We start from the raw sequence: 19,513 nt of genomic DNA on the forward strand, positions 1-19,513 counted from the left end.
CTAGAAAATCATCCTGCAAAATCCGAAGGTTGTAAAAAGCATGCAAGGCTACACGCCTGCCACCCTGCACTGTAGAAGCCCTGGTTGTGTTCGGAAGTGGCACATTCAGTCTCTCTGGCTTGGTTTCGGGAGTCGCTGATGCAGGATGCTGCAGCAATACAATCACAGCTATCTTCTGTTACCACTCGCATGTGCTCAGAAACCAACATTATTTGTTGGACTTGGGTTTCATGACTGAAACAATAAAGGATCTTTAAACTTGATTTTCTATTCTGAGCCAAACAGTTTTATTCTGATGATGTTTGATTGGACTCAATTACTGGGTTTCAATGACTATGCACTTTGAGGTTAGTAGTTTGATGTATGTTTTTGTAATGCACAGCCCCTTTTTGCTGCAGCTTTAATAAATATTTTCCACTAAACCTTAAGGTGAATCTATATAGATATATATTTATATTTTAAAAAAGTACATTGACGTCTAAGTTTGCAAATGTTATTAAGAAAATAAGTGTTATTTATTCATTCTTTACTTCAAAGTCAGTTGATTTCAAGGAGACATTTTAGAGATGGATAGAAAGTTGATCATAGAACTCCAATACACAACTTCTTTGTCCGTTAGGGTCTCTTCTTTAGATATTATGAAAGTCTTCAATCTGTCATAGTTAGTAGGTGATCTACATATGTGAGTTTATACTCAAAATAGTTCTTTTTAATTACTCTGGAGAAAATGTATCCTGAACAGTGTTAATTGTGCTTTGCAGTACGGTGATATGCCGTTGATGGAGACCTCAGAGCATCGTGGTTGAATTGCCAGCCTCTCCTGGAGGCTGGAAAGAAAGACATAGTCCCAACAGGCGAATAGAAATGTGACGGTCCCCCGACCATTATCATAGAATAGGACACCCGTAGACGTCTGCTAGAAAAATATATGCAAATAAACAGAGGGAAATCAAATTTGTCTTTTCACCTTGCTGATCTCCAAATATGTTGCCCCGGTGTAATTTCACACCCCGTTTGAAGAAATTAGTTCAAAAATAACTCTGAATCCATTTGTGGTAAGCGTGACCTTTTTAGAATTTTCCATGGAATCCGCACTCGTGTCCCATTACACATCCTGTCACCTCTGACAGGGGCACTCTCAGTATCCGGTGGCGGCGCTCTCCATTAGTTTACCAGGTCTGCAAAAAGCCGAGGAGGATGTGACGCAGTAGAAGAGGATGGATGAACCAAAAAGAGAGCTGGGGACGACCAGACGGACGCGTAAATTCTGTGCCATGGGGAGCGGGTCGAGGAGACGCTTCTGTGTTCTCACAGGAACCAAAGTTTCCAGCGAGCGTGCTTCTTGGAGTCGGCTTTGGACTTGCGCTTTGGGGTGGAGGTGAAGGCCTCCTGGGGGTAAGGCAGGGAGGCGAAGTGGCCGTCCGGCGTCGGGCAAAGCCTCATCATCAGCGGCTGCAGCTTGTCCTCCTGCTGCTTGAAGTCCAGCTCCACACTGCAGCACAGAAACAGGGGGACACACCATCAGCAAATCAAATGCTATTCTGCATGCAGCCATTACCCGCACCTCCTCCAGGTGCTCTGACAGTACATGCTGCATTGGGTTGTATTTTGGTAGAAGCATCTCTGTTTTTCTCCTTTTTTATTTCCCTGCTTGCTGTGTTAATACGACCCAAACGCCGTCTTCATATGAGAAGCATTAATCCCTGGAAGACTTTCTTACTGTGAAAAGTTTTCACGATTTGAGCAGAAGGAATGAATTACTGAGAAATAACAGTATTTACTGCAATAAAATACCGTATTTTCTTTTTTTCTCCACCAGCCTTTACTTTGCAAACCAGGCTTTTATGTGAATACTGCCTTTTTTTAATTTGATACATTTTACTGTGTATATTCTTCCGTCATTGATACTGAAGCCCCGTTTCTTTCCCCTTCACGCTTCTTTTAATCTTAACATGTTTTGACTGCACACACTCCCCCTCCTAATCGTATTAAGTCTCTACGTTTTGGCCTGATCTCATTGACCTCTGCACTGACATCTGTCACTGCACTGCTCAGCCTGGTAAAGCGACCTACATGTCCCGCTCACTCCATCTTTATTTCCCAGAAATTTAGACTATATTTGATTGCATCTGGCGGCCCACTTTGGCTTCCGCCGCTGTTGTCGTCGTTTCTTTGGTTATTTTGCTTTCTCACCGTGACTTATGCAGCCAGTGCTGGGTGTTGAACCAAATATCTTTTCATTGGCTTCGAATGAGATCAGAGCCTTTTTAGTTTAGTAGTTTTCAGTTTATATTGTGTTGCTTGTATTATTACACCATCAGCAAAAGTTGTGGGTGCAGAATATTTTTTTTTTTTTGTGTACACAATCGCGAGTCTTTTCCTTCCCTCTGTACACTTGCGTTTCCCCAGGGTGCACAGGGATTTATCTGGACCAGCCTTCATTGTAATCCAACGCACATCTGACTACTAGGTTCTGCTAAGTGACACTCCGATTACAGCCTCAGCTGTGGGAAGTGTAGAGGGACTTTAATCCGCTAAAGCCAGCAGCCTGAGTCGGGCTGGTGGGGGACTCTGGCCGGACAGACTTACGTAACGCCAGCAGGATCCAGCTCGTGAATGCTGCCGTTCGCCTGGCTGGACGACGACTTTACAGATTTATGCCGTCGTGAGCTGAGGTGGGCGGTCGTCTGCCTGCTCTGATTGAAAGGCAAAGCATCTGTAATGATTTCCCCTTGCTACATTACATATTCTTTTTTTTCTTATTTCTTTCTTTTTCTTTTTTTTTTACTGCGACATACATTGAATATCATTTAATCTCAAAGTACGATTTAGTAACACAAGTGAGCTTTAGGTGCAGATTAATCTCGCTGTTGCAATTTAAAACCAAGCCAAATATACATTTCTAGGCTGTGCACATGAGGATTTGATGGTGGGACAATTAAAGAAAACAAGAAAAGAAACGTGTCATCGTTAATGCTTCAGTTTTTACTACACGCGCCGATGCTTCCGGGATTGATTAGAACAGAACAGACGTAAATGTGGGTGTCTGACAGTGACTTAAGTGATTATTGGGTGCTGAACTCGACACTTTGCATTTGTTTGACTCAGGCCTTTCCAAAAGGCCAAGAACACTGCAGCTATCAGCAATAAATCACAGGATGTTAATTCCACTGGTATCAATCCGCTTCACTTTGTGCACGCAGAGTAACAAAGTGTGTACACTCCCCGTGTGGTGTGGATGATGTCGGGGAGATGAGCACGCGCTCCTTAAAACAACCAAACTAACGCACCAGCATCAATGAAACTGACCAATGAACAAGTTACTTGGCTAAATTCCTAAAAATGCTCTTACCTGCTTGTGTATAATTCATCTTGACTGTATTATCCAGTCTATTTTGGATTGATTTTCTTTTTTCTTTTTTTATTCTTGTCTTGTATTTACTAATTGCTTTTATTATTGTTCTCGTTCTGTTTTTATTTTTCTCACGATATCTACAAAAGCACCTTTTTGTTGTTCTTCCTTTGGTCGTGGCCCAGGATGCTGAACTACGTGTATGAACAAGGCCCTCGGCGTCACGATGTATAATAAGATCAGGATGTCCTCTAAAGTCAAACTCAAGCTCACATATTAAACGTAACTCTACACAATTATCAAGCTCTTGCAGCTCAAACAACTGCAGCATCAGATGAATAAATAAAATAATACACAAAAAACATCTACAACAATTAGCAAAAAAAAGGCTTTTACAAACTATTTTTGTGCATGCATGAAGTAGTACTCGGTTAAGATTTAGCAACATACATGAGATAATCCAACACGTTTTGGTACGATCCTGCAGCAGAGACGTTGTCATTTCACTGTGAGCGTTGCACGTTTTCAATATGCGCTTTGACCTTTCGTTGCGTGACGACCCCGCCCCTCTCCGCCATGTTCATTGCTTCACGGCGCAGTCGAACACAAATGATTTTCAAAGGATTACAGTTCACATCTTGAGCTGGTTATGCAGAAACCCCGTTTGTACGTCTTTGTCGAGCCGTTATTGTCGTGTTTTCTTCATCTGACGCATGTTTACAATTTGTTCACACCATCTATCCCACTTCGTACCATGTATGTGTTGTCGGATTATGAACCGTTATTGAGCTGCACTGATTTGAACACGCCACCTGTATTTTCCAGACTTGATAAAGCTTTATGGCTGCAATGTAATCGGACTCAATCCGTAAACACACTCTCTCAAAAGATCCTCAGTGTACATATTTGAACAACTTGTAGGTTCACGATGCTCTGAACGCAACAGTGGTCCCTGGTAGCTGTTTACTTTGTCTGGTTTATTTTATTTTTGTGGCCGCTGAATCTACGATTTGCTCCGTTTCAATCTCCCGGGGAGAATCCTGCAAAGAAAGGAGGTAAAGTGGTCTGTGGCTTTGGGACCGCCACGCGTGGCCAGAAAAAAAGAAATCATAGCTTAATTTGGGGAAGAAGATAATAATCTCATCTTTGAAACGCACTCCAAAGGCCTTTTAATGAAAAATGTATTAGTCTCCTCACCCCGGCCCAGTTATCAGCATTTCCTTATGAGACTGTCACAAGCCCTGCTGTGTCGCGCCACATTTCTATATTGTTTTTTTTTTTTAGCTGAAAGTGAATTTTGTTGGCCTTTCCCTGTCCCCTCGCTGCCGCTCCCCTGAGTGTCCTGTCGGATCGGAGCAAATTGAAGAAGGCACTTTAGGCCTCGTCAGTCTTTAGCCTCTCTCCCACACTTGTTCTGGCTCTTCCTTTTGTGTCTCTCTTTCTCTTGCTCACTCCCACTCTTTCCCTGTCATGTCCCTGCTTTCCAAAAAGAAACATGTGTCTGTGTGTGTGTGTGTGTGTGTGTGTGTGTGTGTGTGTGTATATATATACAGGGACTCGGCCTCCCTGTTCCACGTTCTCTCGCCCTGCCTTCCTTGTCTTCCACCGGTTGCGAGTGTGCTCCTCCTGACTGTCCTCCCGCCGTCCCCTTCGCACCCTCTTTCCAACCCGGGGATCACTTCTGTAGCCATGGCAACCAGCTTGCCGCCACGTTGGAAAACATCAGTACGATCGCACAGGAAGAGATGCCGAGTCGTGCGGCAGGACGTTCCTCGCTGCTCGGTAATTTCCATATGCTGTAATGCAATCGGCTCGTCAGCCTTTGGCGACGCTTAATTGATTTTCACAGCTTTCGCACAATAGATTGGAGATTTTTTTTTCTTTCTCATATTTATTCCTCTTTTAATATCGTATTTGCACTGCACGCGGCGTTATTCAATGACTGTTTTACCATCAGATAGTGTGTTTAATGATCAGCTGTTGCTGAATTTATCGCGAGACCAAATTGGGTTCATGGGAAATGACTCTGTTCCATTGTGAACAATGGCACCCGATGGCGGGGACCTCCGCCTCCCTTAATCACAACCACTTAAATCTATCTCCCTGTTTGATCAGCACATTAGCCCACATAAATGCAGGGTGGGGAAAATGAGATTACAGGCGTTATGACACTAAAATAAGCATTTCTGATCCCCGGCTCGCCCCGTCCGTCTCTTTTTTATTTATTTTTTTTCTTCCCGTCCCGCCTCCCTCTGTGTTTTTTTTTTTTTTTTTTTTTTTGGCACCTGTTTTTTTTCATTTCTCCCCACAATTTTCTCAGTCAAATACATTACGTCACCTGGCGAGATTGGGATGAATTGCAATAATCTTTTCATCCCTTTCTCACCTATTCTGTTTCAATGTCGCGCACGCTGTGTTAAGCGGGCGAATCCCCCCCAAGTTCATTTGAGCGGGCTGTGAGGGGAGATAACGTGTGCTGGACAAGACGCGGAAAGTTTACGGAGGGAGGATAAAAGAAAGACGGTGGTTAAAACTGAGGAAAGTGGGACCAGACAAGGACAAGAGGCAGTTTGTGTATTCCGTCTGAAGCCCCCCCTGCGCCTATAGTCCACAGCACCGTATTGATCCAGGGCTGTTGTTATGCTACGGATGGTTCTCTGTGATGATGCCATGTACTCTTGGACAAATTGATTATGCTGAAGAGTGCATGGCTGGCTCCTCTCTGGGCTGCGTTAACATTATTTATGGGCCCATATGTCCACTCGGGTCATGAAGGCGGCTACATCATAAATATAAGAGTTAGGGATTTGGCCCAGAGCGTTTATTCTCTGCCCGAACCCGATTGGTTTCAGTTGAGTAAGATTGCTTCGTTCTATAATCATTAACCTAATAGTGATTTAGATTTTTAGTTGCGCCTTGAAAATCATGTCACTGCACTGACAAAAACTTCAGTTGACTTTACATTAGAATTTTTTTAGGCTCAGGCTCGGACCCCAAACTGCTGCCGTGGTGACTTTGACACAAACTATGTGGGTTTATGTCGGGGTCGGTCCGGCTTTTTTGGGGCCCGAGCATAGCACAAAGACATGAACATCCAAAATCAAAAACCTAATGGATATCAAAAGCTATTCTTCCTACGTACAGTGTGTGTGTCTGCATAGCTCTGCTTCCTCTCCTGTGTTCCTCCGCCTCCACAGAGGTTGTTTTCATGGAGATCTCAGTAATTAGATTGGCATTTAATCCTGCGTGAATACAACTGCTATATTTGATTCTGTGTCCAATCAACACAATTTAGCATGCCAAGAGAGTCTCTTAAAGGAGAACCCGGGTCAATTTAACAGATTTCAAACATCTCACTTAGAAATTTCTGCCCTTTTTTCTGCCGGCGAGGGTTGTCAAAAACGAGCATTCGGTTCGATATCGAGTTTCCGTTTCGAGTTTCTTCCTCCACAGATGAAGCGTTTCAATTGATCGTGCCACCAAATGTGTTTTGATGTTAATATAGCGCCTGCTTGAAGACAGTTGTCAGTGTGTGTGTGTGTGTGTGGACCAATCTGACCTGACCTCGTCTGTGACGTCATCATATTACATATCGGTTTCCCTCTGGGGATTTTTTTTTTTAAGCTCAGGTAAGAAAAAAAACTAGATAAGGCGGATATGTTCGGACAACTCCCTGGCACGTGTACTGTATGTACAAATGGAGACTTAATCATAGCTTTTATTGCAGCCTGCATGTTGCATATTTTAAACCCTTATTGGGAATTCAAGTCATGGGGATGCATAAATGAGACACTCAGTGATGAGGAATATATGATGAGTATAGGTACACCCTGAGCTGTCAAGATCCTCTTGACAAAAAGAACCCCTTGAATGGGTCACTCATATATATATATATATATATATATATATATATATATATATATATATATATATATATATATATATATATATAAATTTGTATTTTATTTATTATCACACTGCAGTTTGTGCTCACAGATTCAGAAGGATGGTTAGCGAACGTCTCAGAGTCTGGCACAGCGGGGCAAGCACAGTTGGTCTTTACTCAGGCAGGCAGAGATGGAGGACCGGTAGACCAGAGAGAGAGAGAGCGGGGCCCTCTCGCTCTCTCTCTCTCCTTCAGGGCCAAATCACTGCAGAGTTACCATTAAACATGCTGCTGACTAATTTATAACACCAGGCGAGCTCCCATCTCAGCAGTCTGTCCTGTGTCATCCATCCTTTTAGCCCATTGCCGCGTAATTCACCCGCGTCGTGCTCTTCCAGTGTCCTTCACATCATGTGCCCCGTAACTCAGCTCCCTTCACTTCCTCTTGCTGTCATTTGAATCGTCGCAAAAGCAGGCGCCTGTGTTCTTGCGTGGCACCCTGCGGCCGCGCCGGGGCCAGCTGCGGCCGCGCCGGGGCCAGCTGCGGCCGGTGAGACCACGGGACGCACCGTCCTCGGCTCATCAGAGGGAACGGAGCTCCTTCATTTCATCAGCAGCTGATTGAAGTTTGGCTAGAGGCTTATCAGTTATTCAGAGCGGAAGATGGAACAATGATTTTTTTACATTTTTTTTAAATGCTCTTCAGATGTGAAAGCCGACTGGGTGGAGCAGGAGTGTCCACTAAAACACGCTATATTATTTAGCGCCTCTCACCTTCCTACCCTTTAAACGTCTTTTCGTTCTCATCTTTTTTTCCGCCCTTCAACTTCAACACGTGCACACACACACACGCACACGCGCACGTGCGCACACACACACACACGTGCACGTACTGGTTTATCTTGTGCAATTCTCCCTCGTGGGGGCTGCAGACTGTCAGTCTCGCTGTGTATCAAAGAGGAGGGCTCAGGCCTGACGGAGGTGTTGGAACCCGCGAGGCTCTGTTGGGAGGTCGGGGGCCTTTGAGCTGATCGCACACAGCTTCACGTCAGGGCTTTATTTGATTAATCAATGGATTTCTTTTAGCCACACTAGTGATGTGGCTTTAAGGATTGCAATGCCAGTCATTTCACCACTTTTGGATGGATCGCCATGAGACTTTGCACAGACATGTTTGTTCCCCAGTAACTTCCCTGACTTTTTTTTTTCATTTTAGGTCCACATGTGTGGTTCAGAATATACAGCCTAATGGCTTTGTGTGATCCCGTGGCCTTTTTCATCTCGATTTTTAGTCAAAGCCAATACTTTTTAGTTTTGCAGACATTTGGGTCATAATCCAATGACATTGCTGTCAAGCTGGCTGAACTATAAAATGGTGACCGTGGAAAAAGATTATACGTGCTAAACATCAGCGTGCTAGCTTTGTCGTCGTGAGCCTGTTATCACGCTGAGAGGTGCGTTTAGCAGCGTTTCGATTTTAATCCGTGATTTTCTTTCTTTTAATCTTCAAAATGTCAAAAGATATTACAAGTTCTGAGAGCCCAGCATGACAACCAGTGAGAAATTGTAAGGGATTACATTTGCAGCAAATTCTCACATCTGAGAAGCTGGAACTGGACTTTTTTCTTATTTTTGCTACTGAAATAATTCTAACCAGCAAAAGTATCGACACATGCTAATGTAATTCATTCCACCCTTTGCTCACTCATTCTTTAGCATGTTTTTTTATTTTTTATTAGCCTTTATTTAACCAGGTCGGTTAAATAAGCATGTATCCTCTTTGCTTTTCAACCATGTGCCCTTTTGCCTCTAAATCCAGCGAGCCTTCAAACCCCCCCCCCCCCCAGAGTGATTTGAAGGGACAATGGCAGAATGAAAAAAGAGAGAGGAGAGAGAGAGAGCATCCACATTAGTCTTGCATCCCCTGGCTCTTCCCCTCCTCTGTCTCCTTTTCTTCCACCTGTTCACCTTCCCTCAAGGAGAAAGGACGGGGCACGTTCGGATCATCGTGTCTTTCCAAGAGAAATGGCCACTAACCTGTAAATAATGCATGCGCTGTTCCGGCACGTGTCGCAGTTGGCCGTGTCCTGTCCCGTTCGATAGGTGAGTCTGCGGGGAAGATAAGAGTTGTGAATGAGTAATTACGGGACTTGTTAAGCCGCTCCCTCACACCTTCCCCTCCCGTCTTGTTTGTCGGCCCTCGTTAGCAGGGCCCCGGGTAAATGGGCGCGCGGCGGAGTCACGCTGCCCTCCGGAGTGGCCTGTGTCCGGCAGCCAGGGGCGGAAAGAGCACCGTGTCGGCCATTAGCTGCGGTTGACTGATTTGAGGGTCACATGAGTGGTACACGGGATGGGTGTCGGGGAGGAAGCGTCTCACAGAAACCGAGTGCTTCGTCGGTCTTTGAGCACGGTGCGTTAACAAAGCAGCGGCGATAGATGTGCAACACTTCTAGTTGTCAGGCTTGACTTTAACACTGGAAAGCCTACATTACTGGTTGTGTTTGAGACATTTATGACAAGAAAATAAGTCTTTTGCAGTGTTCAGTCGCAAGTTTTAAATATTTTTTTTTGTTCACGTCGGCTCGTATTCTCCACGTTTCATTGTGTCTGGAGACAGAAGACGAGCGTTCCCAAGTTATGGGGAGTATTCAAGAGGACACCACCAGCAGAAACAGCTGACTAGTTATGGGAGTTAAATGTTTGCAGTGTCAGAATTGATTTGGCAAAGGCGTTTCCATAACCCATTTAGTGCATCAGCTCTTTTTCGACAAAGGCTAAAAACCACCTCAAGCGAGAGTAAAAACTATTTTTCTTGCTATTGATGGGAGTTTTATTGAATTGTGCCGTTTTCCATACATCATTTCTAATGCGATGCTTCAAAAATGTGCACGTGAATGGAAACGTGGCTATTGTTCTAAGCAGGCGAAAGAGAGAAGCGATGTCTACCGCAATTAATCAGCCATACGACGACTCTTTGGGAGTAAATGTAGACTAAAATGCATCATTTGTGAATGCCCTACATAATTGTTACATTGCCCTTCAATTACATTACAAATGTCCTTGTGAGATAATATCAAAAATAGGTTTCGGCCACAGCTAACGATTCATTAATTAGTCACTTCTAAAATGTGAGAGCCCAGTATGACCTACTCCATCTATTGTTCTTAATATCGAGGCTTTTTACTCACATTAGAGAAACTTCAGCTTTTGATTAATCCACAACATAGTGTTGTAAAACACACAGTAACAGTTATCCTCAGTATCCTCGTTTTGTATAACCTTCCATTATGGGAATAAAATGAAATGTAAATTAGATGGCTCCTCGAAGCACATATATATATATTTGTTTATAGTTTTGCTTTAGACAGCAGCCCTTTGGCGTCATACAGCCAGCTCGTCTTAATTTGATTGTGATATTGATTTCACCGAATTCACATCTAAACCCATCAATATCCTATTATATTATATCCTGTGTGTCCCTATATCGTTCTATTATCAGTTTCCTCTGATCTAAAAGTTCCCATTATAGATTCCTGTTTCTCAGAGGGCAGCTAAAGACCAGAATGAGAGCACTTGGTTTCGCGCTTCAATGGTTTTCTTACTGGACGAGAGTGTGGCAATGTGCATATTGATTGACAGCGATAGTTTTCCTCTGATAATTAATGACATATTACAATGGAAGTGCTGTGGACTCACTTCACCAATGACAACGGTGTTCTTGTTACTCCGGAAACAAGCTGCAGAGCTCCGTGTCACGAGGCGTTTGGCTCTTTAGCCGCAGCGATGGGCGTAGCTTTTCTGAAATGAAGTCGCTTTCAGAGCCACGAATAGTATTGCATTGCATTTGGTTCAAAGCAGGAATTATTCTGGATATTATATTAATATTATTTGTCAAACAATCCCAACAATCAGGGTTTCTCAAATATGCATGGCTGTGAAAACCACTGGATTCTTCCCATTGAAGTCAATGAGCTAACTTTTACATTTTAGTTCCTGTCTCTGATCATTTTTTGCAGTAGACACTTTTCCATTGTTCCTCAGGGACTCTTTGTCACTCTGCCCATGAGCAACCAATACATATTAAACAGCTATCATACATTTCCTCTGTGTATCTACTCATTGCTGTGCTACATGCTCGGACAAGTATACGAGAGGTGTTAATATCAATATTGTCATTTGAGGCCGTCGCCTAATGAGCTCATGGATGAGTCCAGTGGTATATGGAGGTTTGCAGCTTGGATTAATTTGAATGAACGGACTTGCAATTTAAACGGGGGTGAGCGCGCCGTGGGGGGTCGTTTGTTCCACCCAGGTGAGCCGAACAATCATCAGCCGATGGGATGCGCGGCCTTTTGAAAAAACTCTCCCTTATTCTCTCTATTGTTCGTCGTCGCGCTGTCTAGATCTGTTTCTAGAGCCATCGTTGGTCCTTCCCCACCCTTCTCTCACACCGAGCCATTACCGGTGTATTTATCCACCCTACACCCCCCTCCCACCCCTCTGCGCTACTAGGCGAGCTCTCCCAAAGGTCACTTGAGTGGGTGGGAGTCCAAAGGCATAACAACATGCACACACACACCCCCCCCCCCCCCCCCCCCCCCACACACACACACACACACACACACACACACACACACACACAGTGTTAATAGACAACTAGCTAACATCGAGTCCCCATGAGTGTGATTAATTGGGTCTGGCCTGCCAACACTAGCTGATGATGCAGCACCTTTATTCCTGCGCTCTGTGCTGGCGGACGCAGCCAGCGATGTACTTTGTGAAGGATGCCATGCGGCTCTAGTGTGTTGCATGCCCCGGGTGCAGGGCTGCACCTGAGCGCTCGCATGCATGGTGTGTGTGTGTGTGTGTGTGTGTGGGAACACGAGGCGAGTCAATGTGCTCTAAATTCCTTTTGTTCCAGCAGCAGCTCGGTAAGAGTTGCTCAAACAATCTATAAAGTTCTAAATAATACAATAACCAAGGGATGTGCAGCCTCAGCCTTCCTTGTCACTCTCATCTACTTCCTTTCACACGCTTGATTTCTCGCTGAGTAGCAAAGTGGGGGAAGTCTTCTGGGGTGTTTTTTTGGCGGTCCGCAAGGGCTGTTTGTTTACTGCACTGACGAAGTTGCAATCGGGTCACTTCCCATTCTTGGATGGGAGTAAAACTATCCCAGGTGAAGCAGGCGCACAAAGGACGAGTAACAATCGTAGAAGATATCTAGATACTTCATCAAATGTAAAAGATGCAACTTGTTGCACGAAACCACGTCAGAGCAAATATCAACTCTTAGACCGTAGCATTCTGACTCAGCAGTTTCAGGGGGAATTGTGCTTTTTATCAATCTCAGCACATTAGCCGTTGAATTTATGTCTGAGCAGCATGTCGCGGGCACATGCGTAGTGATGAATGCGCACAGCGTTACATTTCCTTTCATGAAAAATGACTGTTGTATAACATACGCAGTTATATATTGGATAATAGTTCACCTATAGCCCGAGGGCACTCCTATTTGTTGTACCAGTGACATTTATGTAAGGGGAGCATGGAGCTAATGGAGTGTGACTGAAGCGGCATTAGATATATATTTTTTTTTTGCTTGGTTGAGAAAAAAACAAAATAAATAATGTAAACGTGTACAGGAAGAAGAAAAGTAGCGTTTCAGTTGGGCTCTGATGGATTACAAGAGGCTTACACTGCTCACTGACTTAAACTAAATGTAGGCTTTTGTAATTAAAGTATGGAAAGACAATGCGATTGTTTTTTTATGTTTGTGACCAGACTGCACCATTAAACAGTAGTAAGTCTTTTTTTATTTACACGTTAGAGACGCATCTGATGAAGCAGATGTGCTCGGCAACCCAGAGAAGATGCTGCACCACACGTGGGCTTACTTTTTCTTTTTTTTCCTTCTTTTTTTAAACTCGCGACACACTTTTATTTTTATAGTTTGGCAGCCTTTTTTCTTTTAAAAAGTGAGAGTTTCTTTCATGTGTTTGTGAGGATGTTGGCTTGACAGGCGTGTTTGTGGTTATTTCCCTCAGGTTTTGGACTCCAGGTTGGTATGATGTCGATTTGATATGGATTTTCTTACTCCGTACCCCTCTACAGCGCCGGTCAAACAGATGGGGATCTGAGTGCAGAGCCCCAGCAATTCACTCAACAAATTGGCCATTTTGTTTGCCTCATCCCTTTGGATAGACAATCCTCTTTTTCACCGGTCTCGATGCTATCTACAGCCCTTTTGTATATACTCAGTATCCATTGGACAGTAAATTACTTTTTCACGGGCTATGGCTTTTTCAAATGCCTTGGACCTACTAGATAAACATGGCGTACTGCTGGATACGGCCAAAGTGTCAGCGTATGGTTTGACGTCCTCCTTTTTAGAATGATATTCATAGTTTCAATGCATTTCTCATATTCAGACATATTCAGTATTCCTATTTATTCTTAATGAAACCACTGGGCGCTACATGCTGCTTCAATGCAAATACTGATCACACACACATTGGTTTACGCTTTCGTTGGCGGAATCAGTCCCATTCACAAGCCTAGTGAGCACTTGTCTGTTTCACATGACGGGTCATCAAACCACTGGGGCCAAATTGGGTGAGATGAATCATCTGTGAACAAGTTCTGCTGCAGCGCCGTCATATCTGGAGGGAAATCATCGCACAAGGACACTGTGCTGTGCTCGCACTGCAGGGCACATTCAGGTAAATGCCACATCATCCCAGCTACACGGGGCTGTGATCTCCTTTTCAAGTCTCTGGGTTCATCAGCCACGGCTCTGGTGGACAGCTGTCCCATATACAATCTTGTCCTTAAGATCTAGAAATAAAACGACACATCAAGAGGACACTTTTCTTGCTCATGAATGTGCCCTGCGTCTCTTATGTTTCCTTGGCGTTGCCCTGTGAACACTTTTACTAAATAATGTTTAACTATATATATATATATATATATATATATATATATATATATATATATATATATATATAACTATATATAAACGTTTCATTTTTGGCCAATGTATGCCTGACACCACTGTGAAGTAGGGGGGCACTAATCCAATTCACCGGATCAGTGACGACTCTGATGCTGACCTTTTTATCAAGCAGATTTGGTATCAACCATTAACTGACTAATCCACAGTTTCTTAGTCAACGTGAGAACATTCTGTGATCATTGTAGTCATGGTGGGCAGCCAACTCAGTTTTTTACTGCTGCAGCAATCGCTGTTTCAAATGAGTTCTATGCAGTGAGCTGTACAGTTTTTAAAATGAGTAAAAAGAGAACATTGATGCTCGGTATCGGCAGGTACCCTGAGGGAAGTAACGGTATCGGGAGAGGAAAAAGTCCAATTCATGCATCTTTATTGTGAAGCATTGGCTATAAGTAAGATGTCTTACCCTTCTCTGTGGGCCTCCCCCTTCTCCAGTTCCTGGATGACCCCCAGCAGCACCTTGATGGTCTCTTGGCTGGAGCTGATGAGATTTTCCATGGCCTGGAGCTGTGCTTTAACTTCCCCGTCCTGATTCATAGGCACTATTTGCTTGCAGGCCTCCTGTGTTTGGTTGGGCGCTGCCCCACGAGCCTCGCCACCTCTACCGGGCGTCAGAGGCTCATCCATGCCCCGTAGAGGCCGGGCAGATAGCTGTCCTGTGTGGCACTGTGCCTGTGTTGTACAGCCTCCGCTGGAGCGTGGTAGCGTCTCACTCTGCACCCCGTTGAGCTGCAGGGCTTTCTTCCGCTTGCTACGCACAGACGGACTGTCCAGGCACTCCACCTGCGTGAGGGAGTTCCATGCGATGGGGCCCGTAACCTTGGAGGCCCTGTCCGGCAGGGTCCGGGACGAGCCCTCCTCCAGATTGAGCAGCTGCCTCTTGGCCGAGCGGTCGGTATCGGCCTCCCTGTGTTGTAATCCTGTCCTGGCTTTGGATGGGACACTGCAGAGCTGGTACTCAGCCTGTGCTCCGGCTCCGCTTCCTCTCTGTGTGTCTGCAAGGCAGTCTGTGTCTGCAGAGCAACTGAGCTGCAGAGCGTCAGAGCACAGGCCATCAGGTGCAGTGTGCTGCTCCACTGTGGCAATGCACTCATTAGTATGGAGCAGAGCCCTGGTTCTCCGGACTCCACTCCCCCCGCAGGCTCCCTCCTCCTCCTCCTCATCTAAACCCTGCTCAGCAGCCTTGGACTGCTTCACCTCCATGACAAAACCGTTATTCTGACCTCTGTAGGTTTCCACGGCCGCCACGTGCTTAAAGGTGTGGCCTTTTTTGCGCTCGAAGGGAAAGGTCTGATAGCGGTTCTTCAGATCGGGGGACGTCTGCACGCCTGTGCTCCTGGTGACGTTTGGGATGGACCGGCGGGCGGGGACGGTCATGTACTTGCGGTACGCCACTTTGTAGGAGATCGGCTTGCCGCCTTTCCCCGCTGCCTGCAACTCCGCCTCCCTTTGCTCGTTCTGTGCCTCGCAGATATCCTTGAAACGCACTTGCAGGGCCTTGTTCCTCTTCCTCACCTGTCGACTGGCTTCCAGGGAATACTTCACCTCCAGCGCCAGCGAGGTGGAGGGCACGGGCACTGCCTCCGAGTCAGACTCTGAGTTGGTGAGCATGCATTTGCCGCCCTCCTTGCTCACCATGTTTCCTGAGAGGCATGGAGAGAGACGCTGTGTTAATCATCGATAATGAGTGGCTTACACAAAGACCCTGCCTGGCTATATTGCATCCTACTTGACAAAACCCACCCGCTCTCTCAGCTCAGGGAGACGGGAGGAACCTGTGCAGTTATTTTATTAATATTATCAAACGAGTGCTTTTATTGCATGCCAGAAAAATAGCATCACAATTAGAAAATGTAAAAGACAAGATTAGTCATGTGATTTGAGATACATCGCCTGATAACTGAGTATAAAAGGGATAATTAATGTATTACAATTTGAAACTGAAGGTGTGCATGTAAAATATATTTATCCTTGAAAGAAAGTCATCATTTCCTTTTTATTGCCAGTTGGCAAGGGTCTGTTATGCTTGCCAATCCGTCTGTGTATATTTACTGAAAGCCCTAAAAATATTCAGAGCAGATTTCCATGGCGCATTTAATCTTCATCGCTGTGAAACCGAAAACACCAAATCAGCATAGCTTCCATTTGTTTATTATTTCCAGTTAAAGCAGCTCTCACTACCAGTTTCTCCTCTCCCACTTTCTAAGTTGATGAGTGTTTGTGTCTCAGTTCGTATGGAAGCTATCAGACACTGGACTTACTCTCACACACTCAGATACACAACAGGCTACAACAGTAGCAATGTTCTGTGGATTAGACTGTGCCTGAGGTCTGCGCTCAGTGTATCTCTATGGCTCATTAGGTTCAGCAGGATTTTTCACTGTCTGACCTTTCCCTCTTAATTATTAAGTAAAAATAGGATTTTCGGCCTATTTGGGGGCGCATTTTCACTCCTCTAGCATATTGAAGTATGGGTTGTGTTCATTTTCCATTTTCTAACTGAACGGAGACAAGAGAATATGCCGAGAAATTGGGACCTGCAAACAGACAAACTTTTGACAGAGAACCGCGCAACAACTCCCCCCGGGGGAACGCATCATAAGCAGGGATGTGAATATGAGATATGAATTATCTTTCCCCACTACCACAGGTATGGTGGGGGCAGCAAAAACTCTGCTCTGTGATGCTCTGACGGAAATATAATTCTCCTTCTGCCTGCTGATTTACAATAAGCAAACACTCCACGCGCACATGTCGATGCTGAATCGGATAGGATTATAATTATCAGTCTCAGCTTATCTGCCATCACAGCTCTCTGTCAACTTCCTGTTTCAAACCTTTCTGTTTACTCACCCGGGAGCTATAGAATGAACATGTTGTCTCACCATCTTCCCCATCATCTTATCGGCCTGGCTCTGTGTTATTAAATTATGGTCTCCCAGTCCTGCTTTGAGAGGCACAGCCACCTGTCTATCTTATCGAAGATAACATGACAGTTTCATCATCCCGCACATCGGTCTACAGACATTGACAGCCTGGTTGTGACTCAGTAGCCTCTGTAAATATAGCAATATTACATGTTGGCATAATAATTCAGCAATCTGCTGAATTATAAAGACATAGCAACAATTTTCTCCGAATGAATATATGAATAACTAAACCAGTGAAGGCATGCCCAAGATGCTCTTGCTTCCAGTGTTCTTTCACTTTAAATTCTCTAAACCTAACCCTAACACCGAGAAACCAGAAAAACAATGTTTGCTGTGAATAATATCTTTTCGTTGTAGATCATACCTATAACTATCAGAGTAGCCTGTCTTGCATGCCAGAGGCCAAGAATCTCATGGTCATTGGCACTCTGTTTGTAGAGGACCTGTCAAAAGAAACCCATGTTTGAAACTCTGGAAAAAAACCAGCCAAATGTGCCCAGCAATGTTGACGGTCTTCCCCTGAACCGGTCCAACCATTGCCTGGTAATGTCACTGGATACACTGTCTGAGAACAGCACGGCACGCCTCACACAGACGAGTTCGAGCTGGCAGCTTTCTGCACCCCTCCCCCCCCAAACCCCACCCTCGTCTCGTTTGACCATGCGCCGCTTATTCCTCGATTTTATTACCTGTCCACCAGCTTGGCTGTGCTTCCCTGGTCCCTCACTGTCGGTGTCCTTTCCATGTTTGTTCAAAGGATGACATTTTGAGAGAGAGATCAAACCGTAACCCTAGATCCCCTCTCTCTACAAATAAGGTCAGTGAATACGTCTTTGTCATAAGCTCGGCCCAAGTTAAACATTATATTCGATACGTGCAAAATGACATCTCGTTTACAATTCAAGATGCCACATCTTGCTCCGAACAGTCAGCTATCGAGACGTGAATGCATCTCGGCGGCGCGAGCGGCAACCGCGTTTTCTCCGCTCTCCCATCCCTACGCGTGGCCTCCACGATGCGTACAGCTTCATGGTATTGTGTCATATCCTCATTTTGGATTTGATCCCCTTTGACATGCCGGCACCGCGGGCCGAATGATGCGTCCCCGGCTCCACTTGTCTGATTTGTTACCCATCGCGGGGTTCGGGCCCGGGCGACTGCAGCATCACTCGTATCTCACCTCCGGCGTGGCACAGCCTCCCCACGGCCTTGGGCGTAAACGCCAGGCTGTGACAACTGCCTCTTTTAGGGTGGACCCTTTTTAAAAAAAAAAAATTATTTAGGGGCGACTAAGTGAAATGAACTGACCCACTAGTTTCTACCCAGTAGGACAGATGGAAAACAGACCTCACAGGGTCATGTTGCACATGGAAAAACACATCAGACACGTTCACAACTGACCTCGTTTTAGCAGCAGAGCTCACAAGGCTGTCATACTGGCACTAAGGGTTTTGTGTGGGTTATTTCTAGGGACACAAGTGAATTTTGTCCATTTAGAGAGGCTGTTTCGCAAGGCTGGTTCTTGGGAAGATGTTCTCTTCTAATTCAGCCATTGTTTAAAGCTATGGAGCGATGCAAGGACCATCCAGATTACTGTCGTAATGCAATTCATTATTCTTTTCATGGAAATGGTCTTGATGCTCCGAACATGTGCTCAGTTAATGCAACACACCTTGAATTTTAAAATGGTTTCCCCCCGTTTTCTTGCATTATTTTAAACCGCATATGAGTCGGCGGTTTTGTGAATGGCAGTCGCCTAATTGAACTTTTGGTCGCCGGGGGTGGGCGGGGTCTTTTAAAAGGGGCGAACGTCAGTGTTCTGATTTCAACCTGGGGTTTGAATGTTTACCGTACGTTTGAGCTCGACTAATTTTGTTCCATCGCTTCTGCTTCCATGGACAGGAAAATTCATTAATATAGTACGCATCACAAAACCGGGGAATTGATTAAGCGCTGGAAATATGGCTATACATGTCAATTAGCGACTGCAGCCCAAACAGCCTTTCATGTTTGAAATATTTAACTGGGTGTTTTACTTTCTTCTTCCCTTTTTTTTTCTTCTTTTTTTCAACATTGCCGTGATATTTCCCCCTAATTCATGCACATTTGATGTTTACGCGGTTTGATCGGAAGCTTGGAACAAATAATATAGCAGTGAAAGCTTTTGGTGTGGCAACGGTTAAGGAAATGTCCTTTCCTGTTTCAACATGACGGAGCCAAATGCACACGGCAGTGATTTGAGCCTGTACAGAGCCCTGACCTCGTCCACATCCAACTACTTTGACTGAGCCACAGCTTATCACCTCAACCTTGCTGAAGGGTCATCATCCCTCGAC

The 19,513-nt window shown here is 44.9% G+C and overlaps 2 protein-coding genes across 2 annotated transcripts in view; one reads left to right on the forward strand and one right to left on the reverse strand.

Moving 5' to 3' along the window:
- dock1 (dedicator of cytokinesis 1) overlaps positions 1-19,513 on the forward strand; it is a 146,911-nt gene that overhangs the window by 64,815 nt on the left and 62,583 nt on the right. The gene's annotated exons all lie outside the window — the stretch shown is intronic.
- Positions 1,309-15,885, reverse strand: LOC117748504 (inhibitory synaptic factor 2A). The gene is made up of 3 exons (XM_034558324.1): positions 14,654-15,885; positions 9,276-9,347; positions 1,309-1,492 (listed from the first exon to the last, which is right to left on the reverse strand). The coding sequence occupies exons 1-3, from the start codon at positions 15,883-15,885 to the stop codon at positions 1,309-1,311; spliced, it is 1,488 nt and encodes a 495-aa protein (XP_034414215.1).

Source organism: Cyclopterus lumpus, chromosome 19 (genome assembly GCF_009769545.1).
Source record: "Cyclopterus lumpus isolate fCycLum1 chromosome 19, fCycLum1.pri, whole genome shotgun sequence".
NCBI lineage: Eukaryota > Metazoa > Chordata > Actinopteri > Perciformes > Cyclopteridae > Cyclopterus > Cyclopterus lumpus.

Coding starts and splice junctions, on each gene's coding strand:
- LOC117748504 (XM_034558324.1), bottom strand. CDS start 15,885: ATGGTGAGCAAGGAGGGCGGCAAATGCATGCTCACCAACTCAGAGTCT. Junction 9,348..14,653: donor GGGGAGGCCCACAGAGAAGG/GTAAGACATCTT, acceptor TCTTCCCCGCAG/ACTCACCTATCGAACGGGAC. Junction 1,493..9,275: donor AGCGCATGCATTATTTACAG/GTTAGTGGCCAT, acceptor TCTGTGCTGCAG/TGTGGAGCTGGACTTCAAGC.